The sequence below is a fragment of the Quercus lobata genome, chromosome 3 (assembly GCF_001633185.2).
Source record: "Quercus lobata isolate SW786 chromosome 3, ValleyOak3.0 Primary Assembly, whole genome shotgun sequence".
Taxonomy (NCBI): domain Eukaryota; kingdom Viridiplantae; phylum Streptophyta; class Magnoliopsida; order Fagales; family Fagaceae; genus Quercus; species Quercus lobata.
In genome coordinates this window covers 13,949,440-13,966,435 of record NC_044906.1, presented here as the reverse complement: position 1 = coordinate 13,966,435, position 16,996 = coordinate 13,949,440, and the positions used below count along the sequence as shown (strand labels likewise).

General features: G+C 34.9%; 2 protein-coding genes across 4 annotated transcripts; both read left to right on the top strand.

Moving 5' to 3' along the window:
* The first annotated feature begins 373 nt into the window (after nucleotides 1–373).
* On the top strand, nucleotides 374–5,593 carry LOC115980059. 3 transcript variants are annotated; one of them, XM_031102264.1, is made up of 7 exons: nucleotides 374–780; nucleotides 2,177–2,846; nucleotides 3,328–3,997; nucleotides 4,114–4,214; nucleotides 4,314–4,403; nucleotides 4,587–4,711; nucleotides 5,176–5,593. In XM_031102264.1, exons 2-7 carry the CDS (start codon nucleotides 2,211–2,213, stop codon nucleotides 5,330–5,332), a joined length of 1,779 nt encoding a protein of 592 aa, XP_030958124.1. In that variant the 5' UTR covers nucleotides 374–780; nucleotides 2,177–2,210; the 3' UTR covers nucleotides 5,333–5,593. The 3 variants fall into 3 exon arrangements, with proteins under 3 accessions (XP_030958124.1, XP_030958123.1, XP_030958122.1); XM_031102263.1 differs by having other exon boundaries at nucleotides 2,149–2,846; nucleotides 5,176–5,535; XM_031102262.1 differs by having other exon boundaries at nucleotides 2,124–2,846; nucleotides 5,176–5,535.
* A 7,989-nt stretch (nucleotides 5,594–13,582) lies between these two features.
* Nucleotides 13,583–15,043, top strand: LOC115979454. Its single transcript, XM_031101503.1, has one exon. The coding sequence runs from the start codon at nucleotides 13,607–13,609 to the stop codon at nucleotides 14,765–14,767; it is 1,161 nt and encodes a 386-aa protein (XP_030957363.1). The 5' UTR covers nucleotides 13,583–13,606; the 3' UTR covers nucleotides 14,768–15,043.
* Nucleotides 15,044–16,996: the final 1,953 nt, after the last annotated feature.

Sequence of the window (16,996 nt, the reverse complement as noted above, 5' to 3'; positions counted from 1 at the left end):
AGATGGTGAACAGTGGCAGCGCATAGAAATCGAGTCTCTTAAAGTCGATTTGCTACAGCGAAATCGAGTCTACAAGACTCGAGTTGTTAGATACCCAATTAGTTTCAAACCTTGGCTAACTAATAAAATAGTTTGACTTTTATAGTTATTTTCAAAAAAAAATCCGAACATTATATGTTAAAACTCTAAAAAGAAAAATACAAATACATACTACCCAAAACATGAAAACAATTTCATGTTTTTAGTTGTTTTGGGTCGTTTACCCTTGGTGATATTACTTAGATCACAATTTTACCGTAAAATTTTTCCTAGGTAGGGTAAGCAATCGCCAATCGGTACCTATAACTACAAGAGGAAGCTAAAATCAGGGAAAACATGCAACTGGGGTGTGTAGTTTCACCAAGCTACGCACACGCACTTTACCTGCATCAACCAACTGTCACCAACAAAAGCTTTGGTCTTTCAAAGTTAGAGAGAGAGAGAGAGAGAGAGAGAGAGAGAGAGAGAGATGGGTGACCTTAACAACAACAATGACAACAAAAGGATAGAGTGCAAGGTGGTGGTGACCTAACTAAACCACAGGACCAGTGGTTTTAGAACAATGGTGAAGCTCTCTCTAAAACCCAACTCTATATTTCCAATCACGTTACACCACCTGGCTAATAATATCCTACTTTCGTTTCAATTTTACACGCTCTCCTACCCTCTCTCTCTGAGGCTCTCAGCTTTTCCTTGATGGTGATCTAGGGTTTTGAGCTTTTTTGATCGTGACCCACAAAGGTAAACGCTTTCATCTTGGTCTCTTTGGTGCTCTTTTGGCCATCTTGTGAGTTTTTATCATGTGGGTATTCTGAATTTGGTTTATTTATAAGGTGTTTGTATGTGGGTTTGCTTCAAATTTGTGCTTTTTGCTGTGATTTTGTGGCTGTGTTCTCTTTGTGCACCGTGTAATTTTCAAAACTATAAGGTTTTGTTATATGGGTATCTGAATTTTGATCTCTTTATGAGGTACTTGTAAATGGGTGCCCTTCACAAACTTCAAAAGCTGTTTTGTTCGACTGATTTGGTTTTGGGGATTTGAAATTTCCTCTGATTTTTGTTGTATAGATTATTCATTAAAGCTTTGGTCTTTTTACGATTGGGTTCTTTGTCATTGATTTGGATTGCTGGATTTTTGTTCAATTCATTGAATTTTGGATTCCTTAAGTCAGGTTTATATGCAAATCAGGTTTTGTTAGTCATTCAAAAAAAATAAAAATAAAAATCAGGCTTTGTTAGGTTATTTTTTGAAAAAATAGAATGGATTTATTTTTTATAATAAGAATATTTCAAATTCGAATAATTGTGAAGAAAGAACCACTAAGTGCAAAGCAGGGGTATTTTTCACTCAGTAGCAAAGGGTTTTAGCCAAGATTTCCAGATGGATGGGGTTGGGTATTATTACCTCTGCCACATAATTTTAATTAGAGAATTTGCTCTGAAAAAAAATATATTGAATGAATGGATCATATTTTGTAAGATTTTACGATTTCTGCCTTTCTAAAGAAGGTATTAATTGTAGAGAAAATGGAATTTCCACGATATAATTTAAGAATACAAATTTTTCTTGTTCCCAAAAAGTTGATTGTGGTTAGACTCATCAACGAAAATCATCAAATAATTCTGTTGATAAGTTGTTTGCAATACTTTTCTAAGAAAGTACTTATAAAATAGTACTATTGTAAGGGACTTTGATGATGGTACTTATCAAAAAAGGAACTATGATGGCAATCTTTTGTTGTTGCATGGCTCTGCCCATTTGCTGTATGGTTTTCTGTAGTAGCAGTTTTGAATATGTTTGTGCTCCATTCAGTTGCTTTGAAAGTCAGGAATAGGTAGAAATTCAATATATTTATTTCCTTTAGTTTTAGTTTTATTATTACTTGGAAGTGGAGAGTAGGAAAACAAGTCAATTTGCATATTGGCTTTTTTTGAAAATTAGGTTTTGGAAACCAGTGCATTATAGAAACTTAGGTTTAGAATATTTTTTGTCTTCACTGCGTTCTCTCAATTCTCAACTATCTAATTTGAAATAGGGAGTTTTGCGTAGAAAATATTGTTAATGCTCGATTTAATTTCCTCAGGTATTTTCTTTGTGTAATTATCTAGGCTTATTACCCTTTTTGGGAAATTACAGTGGCACTAGGCTTGTGCTTGCCTCGTTTGCCAACATGGAAGGTTTTGGAAGTTTTGGGTTAAGTGATAAAAGCAGTGCTGTGAGGAAGAAGAGGAGTAATACATCCCGTCGTCCACGGAATGATTCACTGTTGCCTTCAGATTACCATGATGTTTCACCCTTATCATCTACACCACCCTCAGATAATGTGAGCAAAGTATCAAGTGATGAGAATAATGAATATGGTTCAGTTTCTCGAAAGAAAGAGCTCAATTTGAACCAATGCACCGCTAGGGCTTTATCTGTTAACATTGGTGAAGCAGAATCTGGCCAGAATATGATCAAGAACGAAGATGGAGGATTTGGAGAATCTGATGAAGCTTCCAATAATGGTTCTTTCCGAGGAAGTAATGAGCACATTCATAGTGGAGTTGAATCCAAAAGACACAGTGAAGGTGTCCTTGCACCAGCTGATTGGAAAGGCACAAGCAAGGTGGGGCACTTTGGAGTTGTTTCAGATGGCTTAGAAAATGAGAATAAAGTGAAAAAGGTTAAGCTTAAAGTTAATGGTGTCACGCGTACAATTCATGCCAAGTCAATATCAGATGGGGCATCTGGTGTTGGGTCTTCTGCTACAAAAGCTTCTCGCGTTTCTGATGCTGCTCGGCTGCAACAGAAGTTGATTGGTCAGGTATAAAGCATCATTAACCTATTCTTCAAAATTTATTGAATCTGTACCAACTGTATGCAACGAGGTTTAATTCATATCCATGGCATGGCAAAATTGAGGACATTACAGCTGGGCATAATATATGAGCAGGACAGCTACATGTCAATTGCTTTTTGCTTTATCACTGTGTGAGGAATCAGATTGTATGCAAAATTTGAATTTTAAATTTTCATGGTAGCCTCTTCTAGATGTGGTTGCAGTGGTGCACACAAAATATAAAGTTTTTACACTGGATTTTGTGTCACCTTAACTGCTAGAAATTCCTTATGATGTTCCTGTTGGTGTAAAAGAAATTATATTTCTTGTTCCCTTCCATTTTATCCCAGTTAATCATATTCTGTGATGCCTTAGATTCCAATTTTTTTTGCAGCCTTGTAGTCCAATTCAAAGACTGGTAGGCATCTTATTGAGACTCTCTCTCTAATATATATTTGTGCTACAGGACATTTCAGATGACAAATGTTCCTTTACTTCAGAGAAGGGAAGTGGCTTACGAGGGCTTCCATGGAAGGATTTCTCCAAATATGGTTTAAATGTGGGAAAAGCGGATTCTTCAAGGAGTAGGATGCCTGAAGAAAATATTTCCACAAACCAAGTTGATAAGTACGAGCCTACTCGCAAGAGCAAACGCATCTCTAAGAGACGTGTGTTAGATGAAGATGAAGACGATGAGATTAAATACCTTGAAAAGCTCAGAACACCCAAGGCTACTGTTGATTATGGTGTGGAGTATGAAGATGATGAGGAAGGAGGGAGCAGGAAACAACGGAAGATATCAAGGGTGTTGAAGAGTAATGTTGATGGAAGATATGATGTTAATGTGAAAGATCACCTCTCGTCAAGATCAGGCAAGGATGGTAAAAAGTCTCGATCAGGGAGAGTATTTGAAGATACTGATTATGTGGAAGATGAAGATCCAATCTCAGATGGTGAGATCAATACTAATAAGAAGAAACCAAAAAAGGAGATTGTTGATTTATTGGGAGATAATAAGAAGGAAATGACAGTCACTACACGTCAGCGGGCCCTTCAAACTGGCAAAGATGTCTCTTCTAGCTTCGGTGCAAGTCTAATTGAGTTCCCAAATGGCTTGCCTCCTGCTCCACCTAGGAGTGAGTAACTTTCACTGTTGTGCTTATCTAATCTTCTTATTGTTATAGTTACCTTCTGCTGGAAATTTGTTTAAATTTCTATTCATTTTTTATATTAATGATTATTTTGGTGATAGAGCAAAAAGAGAAACTTTCTGAAGTGGAGCAGCAGTTGAAGAGGGCTGAGGCTCTTCAGAGGCGTAGGATGCAAGTGGAAAAGGCAGCTAGGGAATCTGAGGTTTAGCCCCTTCGTTGTATCATATTTTTGTCAGCCTTGTTAACAGCACAAATGTTAGTAGTAATTTAAGTGTTTTCTTCACCTTTAACTGAATTTTAGGCCGAGGCTATCAGAAAAATCCTGGGCCAAGATTCAAGTAGGAAGAAGCGAGAAGATAAGATGAAGAAACGGCAAGAAGAATTGGCACAGGTAATAAGTCAAGAGTACTCTTGCTCTTAATCCACAGCATCAATTTGTTCTTTCCCTTTGTATACTACACATATATTTGGACACCGTTTACATCTCTTTTTACTGAAGAAATATTTAAATACCAAAAAAGATTATGCAATGGAGCAGAACTCTTACTCTGTTCACTTCTATAATCTTATGCAGGAGAAGGCTGCCAATTATATGGTACTTGCATCAGACTCTGTTAGATGGGTCATAGGTCCCTCAGGAACAGTTGTTACATTTCCCAATGAAATAGGCTTGCCAACTATTTTTTCCAAGCCCTGCAGGTAAAGAAATACTTCTAGCGAATTCTAGCCCGCCCACCCCCCAACACAAAAGAAAATTATTGATTATTATGTTTTATTCTAAACCTTTGTTTAACACTGAGATTTGGTCCTTATGATCTGTACTGAATTTCTTTGATTCTATCAAGTTTCTCAGTAAATAATGCTTCATTCCAGAGTGATTGTTTAGTAGGCGGCATGCTTTTTTGTTATGTTATATACCCTGTCATTACATAATGTGCTATCTAGTAATTGGTAAAAGTTCCTCCTCATTTGACTCCTGAATATGACATGCTGGAGATTTGATTTTTTCGAAAAGTAGCTTCAGATCTGAGCATATTATTACTGTAACAAACATAGAGATTATATAAATTTTACATATATTTACTTATCAAAAATCTTAGTACTATGCTTAGTCTTCAAACTGCCTCCACGTTTTGTGATGAATTGGTTTTTATGGATTTCAGTTACCCTCCTCCCCGTGAGAAATGCTCCAGGCCATCTTGTATGAATCCATACAAGTACCGAGATTCCAAGTCAAAGCTCCCCTTGTGCAGTCTTGAATGCTACAAGGCAATAAATGAAAAGATGCAGCATATTAATCAGGTTGACTTAGCTATATAGTCTTGATGTATGTAGGTAGTCCTGTACTGTGACCTTTATTTTGTATAGATAATGTCAAATCTCTATTCTGGGAGCTGTTTTGATTACTCCAATAACAGCAGCTCAAATATCTGTATAGAAATTATATTTGCTTGAATTTTTCCCCCCAGTATGATATTGGATAATTGTTTTTGTTCTTCATGAAATAAGGCTGTTCAAATCAAGTAGATTTGTATTGGTAAGTAAAGCTAGTGTTTGGAAGATATTTTGATTCTCTCTAAACTATGACATTGGAATTTTTGTGTGTAACAGAATGTGTATGACACCTTCTCACATATACGTGGAATTCATACGCATGAACTTTGCATGCATGAGAGACTGATGTTATATATACTTGTCACCTTAAAAAAAACTGTGAAAATTTGAAAGAAAGTTAATAAGCAGCATGTATTTTGTTTTCACCTGTACTTTTTGAAACTTTCTTTACATGATCAATTGTTGAAAACTATTCTTTTGTAAAAACTGAACCATCCAAAGTATTTTCCCGGTGATCCATGTACCCTACCATGGTATTCTCATTTTGTTGATTTCACCTATTAATGCAATGCAATAGAACCTTGAAGGTAGGTTTTGTTACCTGGTATCAACATTACAGAGAATTGTTGTAACAATTGAATTGTCAAAAAATATAACATTTAAGAGAATGATGTTTGTAGAATTGTGAATCCAATGTGTATGGTAGACAATATATTCAAGACTTCTTTCTACCCCTTGCTATCCGAAACTTGAGCACTACGTTTGGTTAGAAGTAATATGACTCTAATTCCTCACATGACATTCTAGAGATCTGTTTCCTGAATCAACAGGCGTCTCACAGCATATGATATGATCCCCACAGAAGGGTATCTCATATAGCTGTTATATGCAGCAGATATCTCACAAAATGTAGAATATATTGATTCAGAATCTAAGATGTGGTTACTTTTTGCTATTAAACGCTATTGTGAGGTCCTTTTGGGGTACAATTTCTCTATCACCTTAGTTTACCAGGTTCTTTAATGCGAACTACTCTGGCTTTCAACACAGTTCCATTATGACAACATACAGTTCCATTATGACAACATGTATAGAGAGTTAGAGATCAATATCTACTAAAAAGAAGAAAATGCAAACCACGATTTTGGTCATCAAACTATGTTTTATATCGTTATCCACCTAAATGAGAAAAGGCAAACTGATGATGCACAAAAAATGTTAGTGAATTGATCGTCCATAGACGTTCAAATGGATGTACCTGAATAACAAAAGAGAAGAACCAATCAAAGGGTACCGGCCAAAGACCCTCTGAAGGTTAAGTTAGTAATAGAAGAATCTTCAAGAACTCAGGAGTGTAAGAGTTAGGGAGAATTCATGTACCTCAAGAAGGGTAAGGTTTGTAGTTTATATAGTGGTGGAGGGCTAACCCGAATCCCTTGATACGAGAGAATTTCCTTGTAGAGAGAAGGATCTCCAGATATTCGGGATCACCTTTTCATACATAGGAGATCTGATTGCGTGGTAGGGTCTTTGATTGCGATGCGCAAGTAATTTCTATGTAAGGATGCATGAGTGGGCCTCACGCAAATCCCATGGAAACCCTAGGGCAATGGGTCGTCAGGATAGAGGCTGGATCGCCAACTTGATCCGTCAGCCCCGTGGGATTAGTCATCCCTTTGGGATTGTATGGGAGGCTCGGCACCCCATGTCGATCAATCAAAAATTATCCCCATCACAAACCATGATTTTAGTCATCAAAGTATGTATTGGAGTTTCACATTGTCCATACACAATTAATTGTGTAAATTTAATTCTTGAAATTTTGGTTAAGAGCATTGATGTTTCTTTTGAAGACATACAAAGTTCAAATTCTCTCTCTCATTGTAACTATTGAATTATAAAAAATAAAAAATAATTTCTTGAAAATTTGAAGACAAATTTACTCTTGCCACATTTCTTTCTAGAAATTAAGTGATTTTCATGAAATTGCTTTTCTATATTGAGTGATTCTCACTATAATTGATATTATTATTATTATTGTGAGGACCCGGTTTGGAAAAGCTAGCCCAAAACGTGGACAGACTTTGGCCCAAGAGGCCCAAAACAATGAATTTGTAGAGAAATGGGTCGAAACACTAGGCTTTAGTTAATCAGACAACGACATAGATAAGCTTCATGACAAAAAGATAAAAATGAACTCTTATGAAATGAAAAAGGAACGTCCTTGGCTTGGTCTGAGGACAATAGTTCTAATATAATGTTCTTAGAAAGTGTTACAAGTTTGATTGGGGATTGCTACAGTGTTTTTTCTTTCTTCTTTCCGATCACCCCTCCTGTTCTTTCTCTTCTTCTTTTATACTCACATCTCCCTTCACCTCAACCGTTCACCTGTATGCTAGATGGTTAGGGTTGATACTTGTCCCATCAGTCCTCCTCATAAGTCTTCAAGCAGTAGCTGTAAGGCTGAAATACACTGTTCAGGCATCACTTTCACATTAATGCGGCCAGGGGATTAGCTGTAGTGCATTTAATGCAGAGGCAGCAGCTTTCTCCCCAGATATTTTGGGGTTCATCCTTAGCTCATATCCCTACCGTGCTTGTCCACCCCAAACGAATTTCAAGGATTGCCATTTTTGCTGTCAATCCATTTCCCAGGACCTCGGCCGAGGAAGTTTTCGTCCTCGGCAAACTTTCCGGAGCCTTTAGGACTAAACTCCACCCCCATTTATTCATCAATGTAATTTCCGCTGACGAAGACATCTCATCCTCAGGCAGATCTTTGTCCTCGACTTGGGCTATAGGCCCAACATATGAATAGATAATGCACTTCTGGGCCCAAGGACCCTACAATTATTATTATTATTATTATTATTATTATTATTATTATAGCTAAAGCTCAAAGAAAATCCACTTAGATTTTAATTGAATTTTCAATTTTGCGTCACATGTCCTATTTAATTTTGTGCCAAATGAATTATTGAGTGTAAAAATCAAAGAGACCAAATCCAATTTGATTTTAAATTAGATATCAATTGGAATCTAATTTTCAAATTTCATTTTTGTAATCATCAAAACATTTTCAATTTATCAAGTTTGTTTTTCTGTAACCTTGCCATTATAACGAAGTGTCACATATTATGGACGTACTAACTTGTTTACAATATTTTTTAGGGGAAAAAAATCAATGAGCTAGAATAAAACCTAATCTAACTTTTAGGGAGCAAGGGTATATTTTTGCCTAATAACATAAATTAATTGAAATGTGACATGCAGTTTATGGATCAAAACAATAGTTTTGACATGAGGAGTTCAATTCTAGTAAACTCCATTTAGCTTTCCTTTTTTATTTCTTTTTAAAATTTTATTTTATTTAAGAAACAAACTTCATTTAGCATTTAATCCCAACCATTTTAAAACTTGAAACCATGGGAGTTAATTTCAAACCCGATGCCATTTTGATTTAATTAGGGGAATGATATATATATATTACTGTACTATTTTGGGGTTACTGCTATTTTACATATATGTGTATAAATATAAATCATTAGTACATACCTTTTAAAAAAGAATTAGTAGATAAATATAAAATTTTTATTAAAAAATAAGAAATAAAAGAACTAGGTAGCCGAAAATTGAAAATAGAATAGTACATAAAAGTAATATATTATAAATTGGTAGTTGCTCTTATCAAAGAACCTATCAAATAAGTGTCAAAGAAAAAAAAAATCAAATTAAAAAAAAAAAAAAAAACACTTATGCAATCTAGGTTGCATGTATTTTTATGCAAAACTAGGCTCTAATGAGTTGGGTAGCAATTATAGTGAATCCAAATGAAAATAGAGTAAAAAAAGATTGATTTTATCTAAAGAAAATCGTTCTCGGCACAGTCCAAGGAGATCAGTTCTTGTATACAATCCTTGAAGTTGATTACAAGTACAGTTCTTATTGCTACAATATTTCTTTTTCAATTCTCTAATCCCTTTCTCTCAAGGCCTCCTTTCTATTTTATACTATCTTCCTCCTTTCATCTCTGCCCTCTACGTGTAGATTAGATTGTTGGTGTTGATCTCTGTCACATCAGCACCTTCCTGAAATCTTTGAGGAGTAGCTGTAAGACTAAAAACTACTGTTCAGGTATCATTTTCTCATTAATGTGTCCAGAGAGTTAGCTGCAGAGCATTCAATGTGGTGGTAGTAGCTTTCCCTTAGATATTTCATAACCCTCCTTTTTCCTGTGCCTTCTGGATGTGTATCCTTACTAGTAGAATCTCCTAGAATGTTGCCCTAAAAGGCAGATCACAGCCACGGATCTCGACTTTGATTAGTCGAGGAGGCATTCCTTCTCAGATCACTTTCTTGGACTCTTATGACCATATCTCACCTTTTCACTCACTAACATGGACTTCTATAACAATGTTTCCCCGTCCTCGGACTATTCCATGTTCTCGGATTGGACTCCCGACCTAATATATACATAGATATATACTACTGGGCCTACCACCCCCACAGTTTTGATTTTAGAGCACTTACGGGGTGCCTATATGGAATGCACTACTTGTTCAAATGGCTACAAGAAAGAGCAGCACCAAGTGCATGGATTTCTTTTGTTATACAGAAGAAGAAAAAAAAGTTTTGCAAAAGTACCTGCTTAGTAAACTGTTTATCTTAATGCCTAGAGTCAAAACCATCTCAACCAAGTGGACAAATCCAGCAACCAACTTTCTCAAGGTCAAAGTAAGTTGGGAGAGGGTTTTAAATTCATATTTGCAAATTACTCAATCTTTCAAGAGGTCTAGCTGGACCATGTTTTGCCATCACATACTTTGGCTTTCAATTGGACAGTTTTTAATTACACTGTCTTACGCTCTTACTGGGATATTGCTGCTAGGCAAGTTGCCAGTTGGCCCTTTTATAAGATATTAACCCCATCTTTTCTATACAGCTAAATTTTATTTTAAGTGGAAAACTCTGCACAATTCAAACCCTTGTTGGAACACTTGCATAATGCAACTCAAGCATGCCAATCTGCCTGAAATAGTAATGAAAGAGCATGGGAGTCTTTGGTTGTGGCTGAAAACCTAGAGCTCGAAGAAGAGTCATTCGAAGGGCTTCAGTTTTATCCAAAGATTTCAATATGACTGCTATGTTTGAGGGTAATGAAAACTTGTTCAAGTTTGTGAATTGTTAAATAGGAAGTTCCCCATCCGCAGAATGTAAAACATGGATATTACAAAATTAGGAGATGGTTAAGAGCGAAGTGCATATTGCAATAATTACATAATGATCACAATGAACCCAAATCTGTTTGCATTTCCTTACTATTACTTAAAAATCCCTTTGAATTCTTCATCCTCAACTTGCTTTAGCCCAAGTCTGACTGCAGCTAATAGAGAGAAATTTGTGCTAAATAAGTTAGCATATACAAAATCAGTGCTTTGATTTTTCTGAACTAATGAAGTGCTTACTTCTATTCAAACAATTGTTTTGAGGGAGAGATCCTTGGATACAACTGTTAAGAATTGTTTAAATCATGGATCCAAGTGCTTTATGTTTCCCTTGTTGTGTTAATTGATCCCATTGTTCCTTTAATTGCTCAGTCATGTCCAAGGGTGCAACTAATTTAGGCTAATGTTTGAATCCTATTTTTTTTTTTTTTCTTTTCTTTTTTTGGCTTGCTAGAGATATCCCATTCTAATTTATGTGATTGTTTACTTGGTCTAATTGTTCTGCTTGTATTGCATGATCTTAGCTATTGTAAATGCTGACATTTTGGATACTCAATGTCTTCTCATGATTGAACTTTAATTTTTAACAATGTAATGACCAACTAATTATTGATATCTCCATTGTGTACATTTTTTATGAAAATTTGTTTACATTGAATATATGTAATTGTTTATATTATTTAAAAATTGTGTACATTGATTGTAAAAAAATTGTATACATTCTTTGAAAGCTTATGTACATTGAATGTAACATTCTTTGAAAAATTGTATACCTTGAATGTATATAATTGAAAATTTGTATAAATTGAATATACAAAATTTAGTAAATTCTTTAAAAAATTTTGTAGTTGAATATGCATAATTGTGTACTTTTTTGAAAAATTGTTTACATCAAATATACAAACTCCTGTAATTTTTTTGAAAAATTATATATAATAAATGTACCAAATTGTGAATATTCATTGAAAAATTATATGCACTGAATATAAGAAAATTAAAATGTGTACATTTTTTGAAAAAAATGTATACGTTGAATTTACAACATTATGTATATTTTTTGAAACTTGAGTATGTTGAATGTACAAAATTTTGTCAATTCTTTGAGAAAATGTGTATATTGAATATATAATATTCAAATTTTTTGAAATATTATATACGTTGAAAAAACAAAATGTTGTAAATTATTTGAAAATTTAAGTACTTAAAATGTATAGTATTGTGTACATTCTTTGAAAATAATGTGAATTAAATATAAAATTGTGTACATTGAATTTATATAATTGTATATATTTTTGAAAAATTGTGTCTGTTAATTGTAATTGTGTACATTATATTAAATACTGTGTACATAGTATTTATAGAATTGAAAAATTATAAATATTGAATATATTGAATTGTGAACATTCTTTAAAATTTTTGTAAATTGAATATACAATGTAAGGACTGGAATTGGATTGGACCCAATACAGGATTGGGTTTAAACCCAAACAACTCAAACAATAAATTTGTAGAGCGTGAATGAAAGAACTAGATCTATTCCAGAAGAAAAACGATAAAATTTGGTAATTTAGAGCTGTTAGACACAAGTAGGATGAGAAAATCTGTCCTCGGAATAACTTGAGGAGTTTTCTTATATTGTCTTGTTGATAAAATATAACTATACAAGAGTTCGCAGTCTTATTCTAAAATTGCTTGATTTTTTCCCGATCCCCTTTTCTAGTACATCCTCCCATGCTATATACTGTAATCTTGGTATCATCCCTACCACACACGTGTGGATTAGATTCAGGGAACTCCATTCTGTTCCATCCAGCCCCTCTCAGAACCATCAACTAGTAGATGTAAGGCTGTTTGACCACTATTCAGGCATCACCTTCACATTAATGTGGCCAGAGAGTTGGTTGGGAGGTATTTAATGCGGAGGTAGCAGCTTTTGAATATATTTGTTTGCCCTTTTCTTTTCTTACCCCTTGTCCAATGTCCAACGCTTAGTTGTGATGTAACTTCGAAGAAAGTCCATGATAATATGACACTCTTATTGACTTTGGACCCTTGTTACCGAGATAGCTTTTCTCCTCAAACATTCGTTGAACTTATCTCTTATTATCTCTACTCTTCTCTTTACTCCATTCCCCTTATAATTTCATCTGGACATCTTCGGATGGTCTAATGTCCTCGGAATGGGCTATAGGCCCAATTAGTACAGCCTTAACAGTATCTCCTAATTAACTGGCCCCCACATACAACATTATACACATTATTTGAAAATTTGAGTAAGTTTAATGTACTATATTGTGTATATTTTTTGAAAAATTTTGTACATAATTATATACTTTTTTTTGAATAATTGTGTACATTGAATATATTGAATTGAATTTTTTTTTTTTAATAAATTCTGTGTTAATTTAATATACAAAACTGAAAATTTGAGTATTTCTTTGAAAGTTAAAAAAGAAAAAAAAAAGACTTAATTACACCCTCTAAGTAACATGTCTTCAATTTTGTCCTTTAATGTTTTGTTTTGTTTTTTTTTTTTTTTTTTTTTTTTTTTTTTTTTTTTTTTTTTTTTCAATTCCATTCTCTAGTTTTTTTAATTTTAATATTTGAGGGAGAAAGATTTAAACCCCATCACAACAGCAGTCCCGTTTATTGGACTACATAGCTCTTGACTTAAATGTACTGCCCAAATCTATATAGTTTTTTTTCCCCCACTTTTAAAAGTCTAAAAAATCAATTAATTATAAATAACATAACAAATTATATAAATAGAAAAAGAATTAGAGAATTCATTCAAACTCAAGATTGAGAGTTCTTTACATAGCACAGGTCACAAACGACGTCGGTTCTGCGTGTTCTTAGTCAAAAAACCATAAATCTCTTTTCAATTCCACAAGAGGGTTTTAGTTAAAATCACTTCCCAGCACCATTTTTATTTTTTTTTTTCAGTTTTTCTACTACCTGTGGAGTTCAAAAATTCAGTCAGGCACAGAAGTCATTGCTTCTACACAACTAAACAGGTGCGTTTTCAATCCCCATGTTTAATTGTCTCTACAAAACCATTCTAAATGGTGAGAAACACATTACTAGTAGATCTCCAACACCAATTCACAAACTGGGTTTTCTTCAAAACCCATCTTTATCCTTGAAATACTATGTCTCCAGCACTTCAAGTCAGCAACCATTTGCTGTCTCTTACCTCATAAACTCACTTGGGTTCACACCAGAAGCTGCTTTATCAGCTTCCAAATATGTTCATTTCGAAACCCCAGAAACAGCAGATGCTGTGGTTAAGTTTTTGAAGAACCATGGGTTCTCTGAAACCCAGATCTCGAACCTTGTTAGAAGACGCCCAGGACTGCTCAAATGTAATCCTGAGAAAACCCTTTTGCCCAAAATGGAATTCTTTTCCTCTAAAGGGATTCCAAGTCCTGACCTTGCAAAAATGTTTGCTGGGTTCCCTGATCTTTTTAGAAGAAGCTTAGAGAAACAAATTATACCTTCCTTTGATTTGTTTAAAAGCTTGCTTCAGTCTGAGGATAAGACTCTTCAAGCTTTACAACGACATTCGGGTATGTTAACAGATTGTCTTGAAACTAATGTGGTGCCCAATATGAATACATTGAGAGAGAGCGGAATGCCCGAGTCAATTATTATTTCTATACTTAAAAATCAGCCAAGAGCATTCAGGGCTCGTCCTGTTTTGTTTAGAGAGGCTGTGGAGGAAGTAAAAGAAATGGGATTTAATCCTTCGACGATGAAGTTTGCAGTGGCAGTACATGCTGTGCGGTCAATGAGCAAATCGACATGGGAAAGGAAGCTCAATGTTTATAAGAAATGGGGTTGGACTGAGGATGAGGTTTCTATGGCATTTAGAAGCCATCCATGGTGTATGACGGTGTCTGAGGAAAAGCTTACGAGGGTAATGGATTTTCTTGTCAACAAGATGGGTATGGAGTCTTCCCTCATTAAGAAACACCCAGGACTTTTTTCTTTAAGCTTGGAAAAGAGATTGATTCCTAGGGATTTGGTTCTTCAAGTTTTGCTATCGAAAGGTTTGGTCAAGAAGAATTTTAAAATGCATGCATATTTTGAGTGCCCTGAAAAGACATTTTTGCAGAAGTTTGTTATGATTCATGAGGACGAGGCTTCTGAGCTGTTGAAGCTATACAAGGGATCATTGGATTCTTCAAAATGAGAAGAGAATAACCTTGTTAAATTACTTGCTTTAGTTGAGCTCCAAGATTGCAATTAACCCATATTAATTTTTTATTGGTAATGTGAGTTATCTTTTATTTGTTTGAACATTCTAGCTAATGCAATTGTATTACTGGATGGTGTTTTGAGACTGATATTGCTAGTTCAAGTTGGTTACACTGAGTATATATTGAAACTATGGTGAAGTCTCATAATTTGTGTGCATTCCAAGATACCTAACAATTTTCTGTTTAACATGTTTGTGAGCAAATTCTCTCAGTACTTGCAGAATTTTTATGTTATTTTGATTTGCAGAGCTCTCATATGGCGCCTATCTGGAATGCACTGCATGTTCAGATGGCTACAAGAAAGAGCAGCAGAAAGTATATGGATTTCTTTTGTTCTACAGAATTAAAAAGAAATTGCAAAAGTACTTGCTTTATAAGCTGTTTATCTTAATGGCTCGAGTCAAATTCAGGTCAGCCAAGTGGACAAATCTAGCAATCAGCTTTCTTGTGGTGAAAGTAAGTTAGGAGAGTGTTTTGAATTCGTGTTTGCAAGTCACTAAATCTATCATGAGGCCTAGTTGGACCATTTTTTACCATCACACCTTACTTTGACTTTTGAATGGACAATTGTTATTTTAACTCTCTTACCAGGATTTATGTGGCTAGGCAAGTTGACATTTGCCCTTTATTTCAACCCTATCTTTTATATACAAGTAGATTTTATTATAACTGAAAAATTGTGCACAATTGAGATCTTTGGAACCAAATTTTGTGTTTTAGTTGAAAATGGACCTGCATAATGCAACTCAAACACTCCAACCTACCTGAAATTGTATGAAATGAATGAGTATTGGAGTCTTTGGTTGTGTTCGAGATTCCACAGCTCAGAGAAGAGACTCATTTTAAGGGCGTTGGTACTACTCGTTCTTGTTCAAGTTCGTGAACTGTCATATAGAAGGCCCTCCCATCTGCAGAATATATACAGATAAAGCTTGGATGTTACAAAGTGGGAGCTGGTTAAGAGGGAAGTGCATAGTGCAGCAATTGCATAATGATCACACAGTGACCTCATTTGTTTGCATTTTTTATTGGTTAGTTACGTGTTTCATCCTCAAACTTGCTTTGTTCCAAGTTTGAGTGCAGCTAAGAGAGAAAGCGCGCGCACAAAGGGGGGTGGGGTGGGTTGTTGAGGAGCCGGGGAATTTTTTGGCTAGAGTAAAGACTTACTGCTGTTAATGCAATGTGTGACATGAGTTGTTTAGGTGAAAAAAGAAAGGTGTACTACAAGTTGTTCAGATATGAATTTGTGATAAATAATTTAGTAAATACAAAAACAGTGTCGTGTGTTCTTGAGCAAGTGACATATATCATGCTGAGTTGTTTTAAAATAAATGAAGTGCTTTCTTGTATTCAGACAATTGTTAAGAGGGAGAGAGACTTGGATGCATCTGTTATAATTGTTTACATCATGGATGTAAGTTCTTTGTGTTTTTCTTGTTGTTTACACATTGTTCTTGAACTTCATTCAGTCATGTGTAAGGGTGCAACTAATTTAGGCTAAAGTTTAAATCCTTTTCTGTTTTGTCTAGAGACATCCGATTCTAATTTATGTGATTGTGTTGCATGATCCCGGCTAGTGTAAATGCTTACATCATGGATCCTCAATTGTTTCTTCTCATGATTGATCTTTCATTTTAACAAGATGAACTGATTATTGCTGTCTTGAATGATACCTGTAACTAATATTTTGTGGTTACTCTTGTAGAGGCTCAGTGATGTATTGGTCTTGGTATTAAATTATTGTTTGTTCAATTTGGCTGTCTGTTTTTTATTTGTAAGTTACACTCGTATTCAGTGGGTCACAGCCTCATCTTTTGCCACTCTTGTTAGGTAAGGAGGGGCCATTTGAGCTAAAGTTATTGTATTCTACTCCTATTTTACATGGAAGCTGCTGTGAGTCGTATATGGCATGCAATTCTTTTTCTAAAAGCCAGCATTTTGTTAAAAATTGTTTGCTCATGTTTGTGAGTGAATTCCCTTAGAAGTGTAACATCTATTTCGATTTATGGAGCTTCTATATGGTGCTAGTTGGGATGGATGGATGTACCCTGATATTGCTGCTATTTTGGATTGTTATGTGATATTCATCCCTTTGTGTGTGAACGTATTCATTTTCATTTTCATTGCCGGGTTAAGGGAGGTGTAGAAATGCAGATAACGCT

What these genes read in the sequence shown, in the direction of transcription:
- LOC115979454 (XM_031101503.1), top strand. Translation starts at nt 13,607, where the DNA reads ATGTTTAATTGTCTCTACAAAACCATTCTAAATGGTGAGAAACACATT.
- LOC115980059 (XM_031102264.1), top strand. Translation starts at nt 2,211, where the DNA reads ATGGAAGGTTTTGGAAGTTTTGGGTTAAGTGATAAAAGCAGTGCTGTG. An exon ending in GCCTCCTGCTCCACCTAGGA is followed by an intron (nt 3,998 to 4,113) that starts GTGAGTAACTTT and finishes TTTTGGTGATAG; the next exon opens with AGCAAAAAGAGAAACTTTCT. An exon ending in GGCAAGAAGAATTGGCACAG is followed by an intron (nt 4,404 to 4,586) that starts GTAATAAGTCAA and finishes AATCTTATGCAG; the next exon opens with GAGAAGGCTGCCAATTATAT.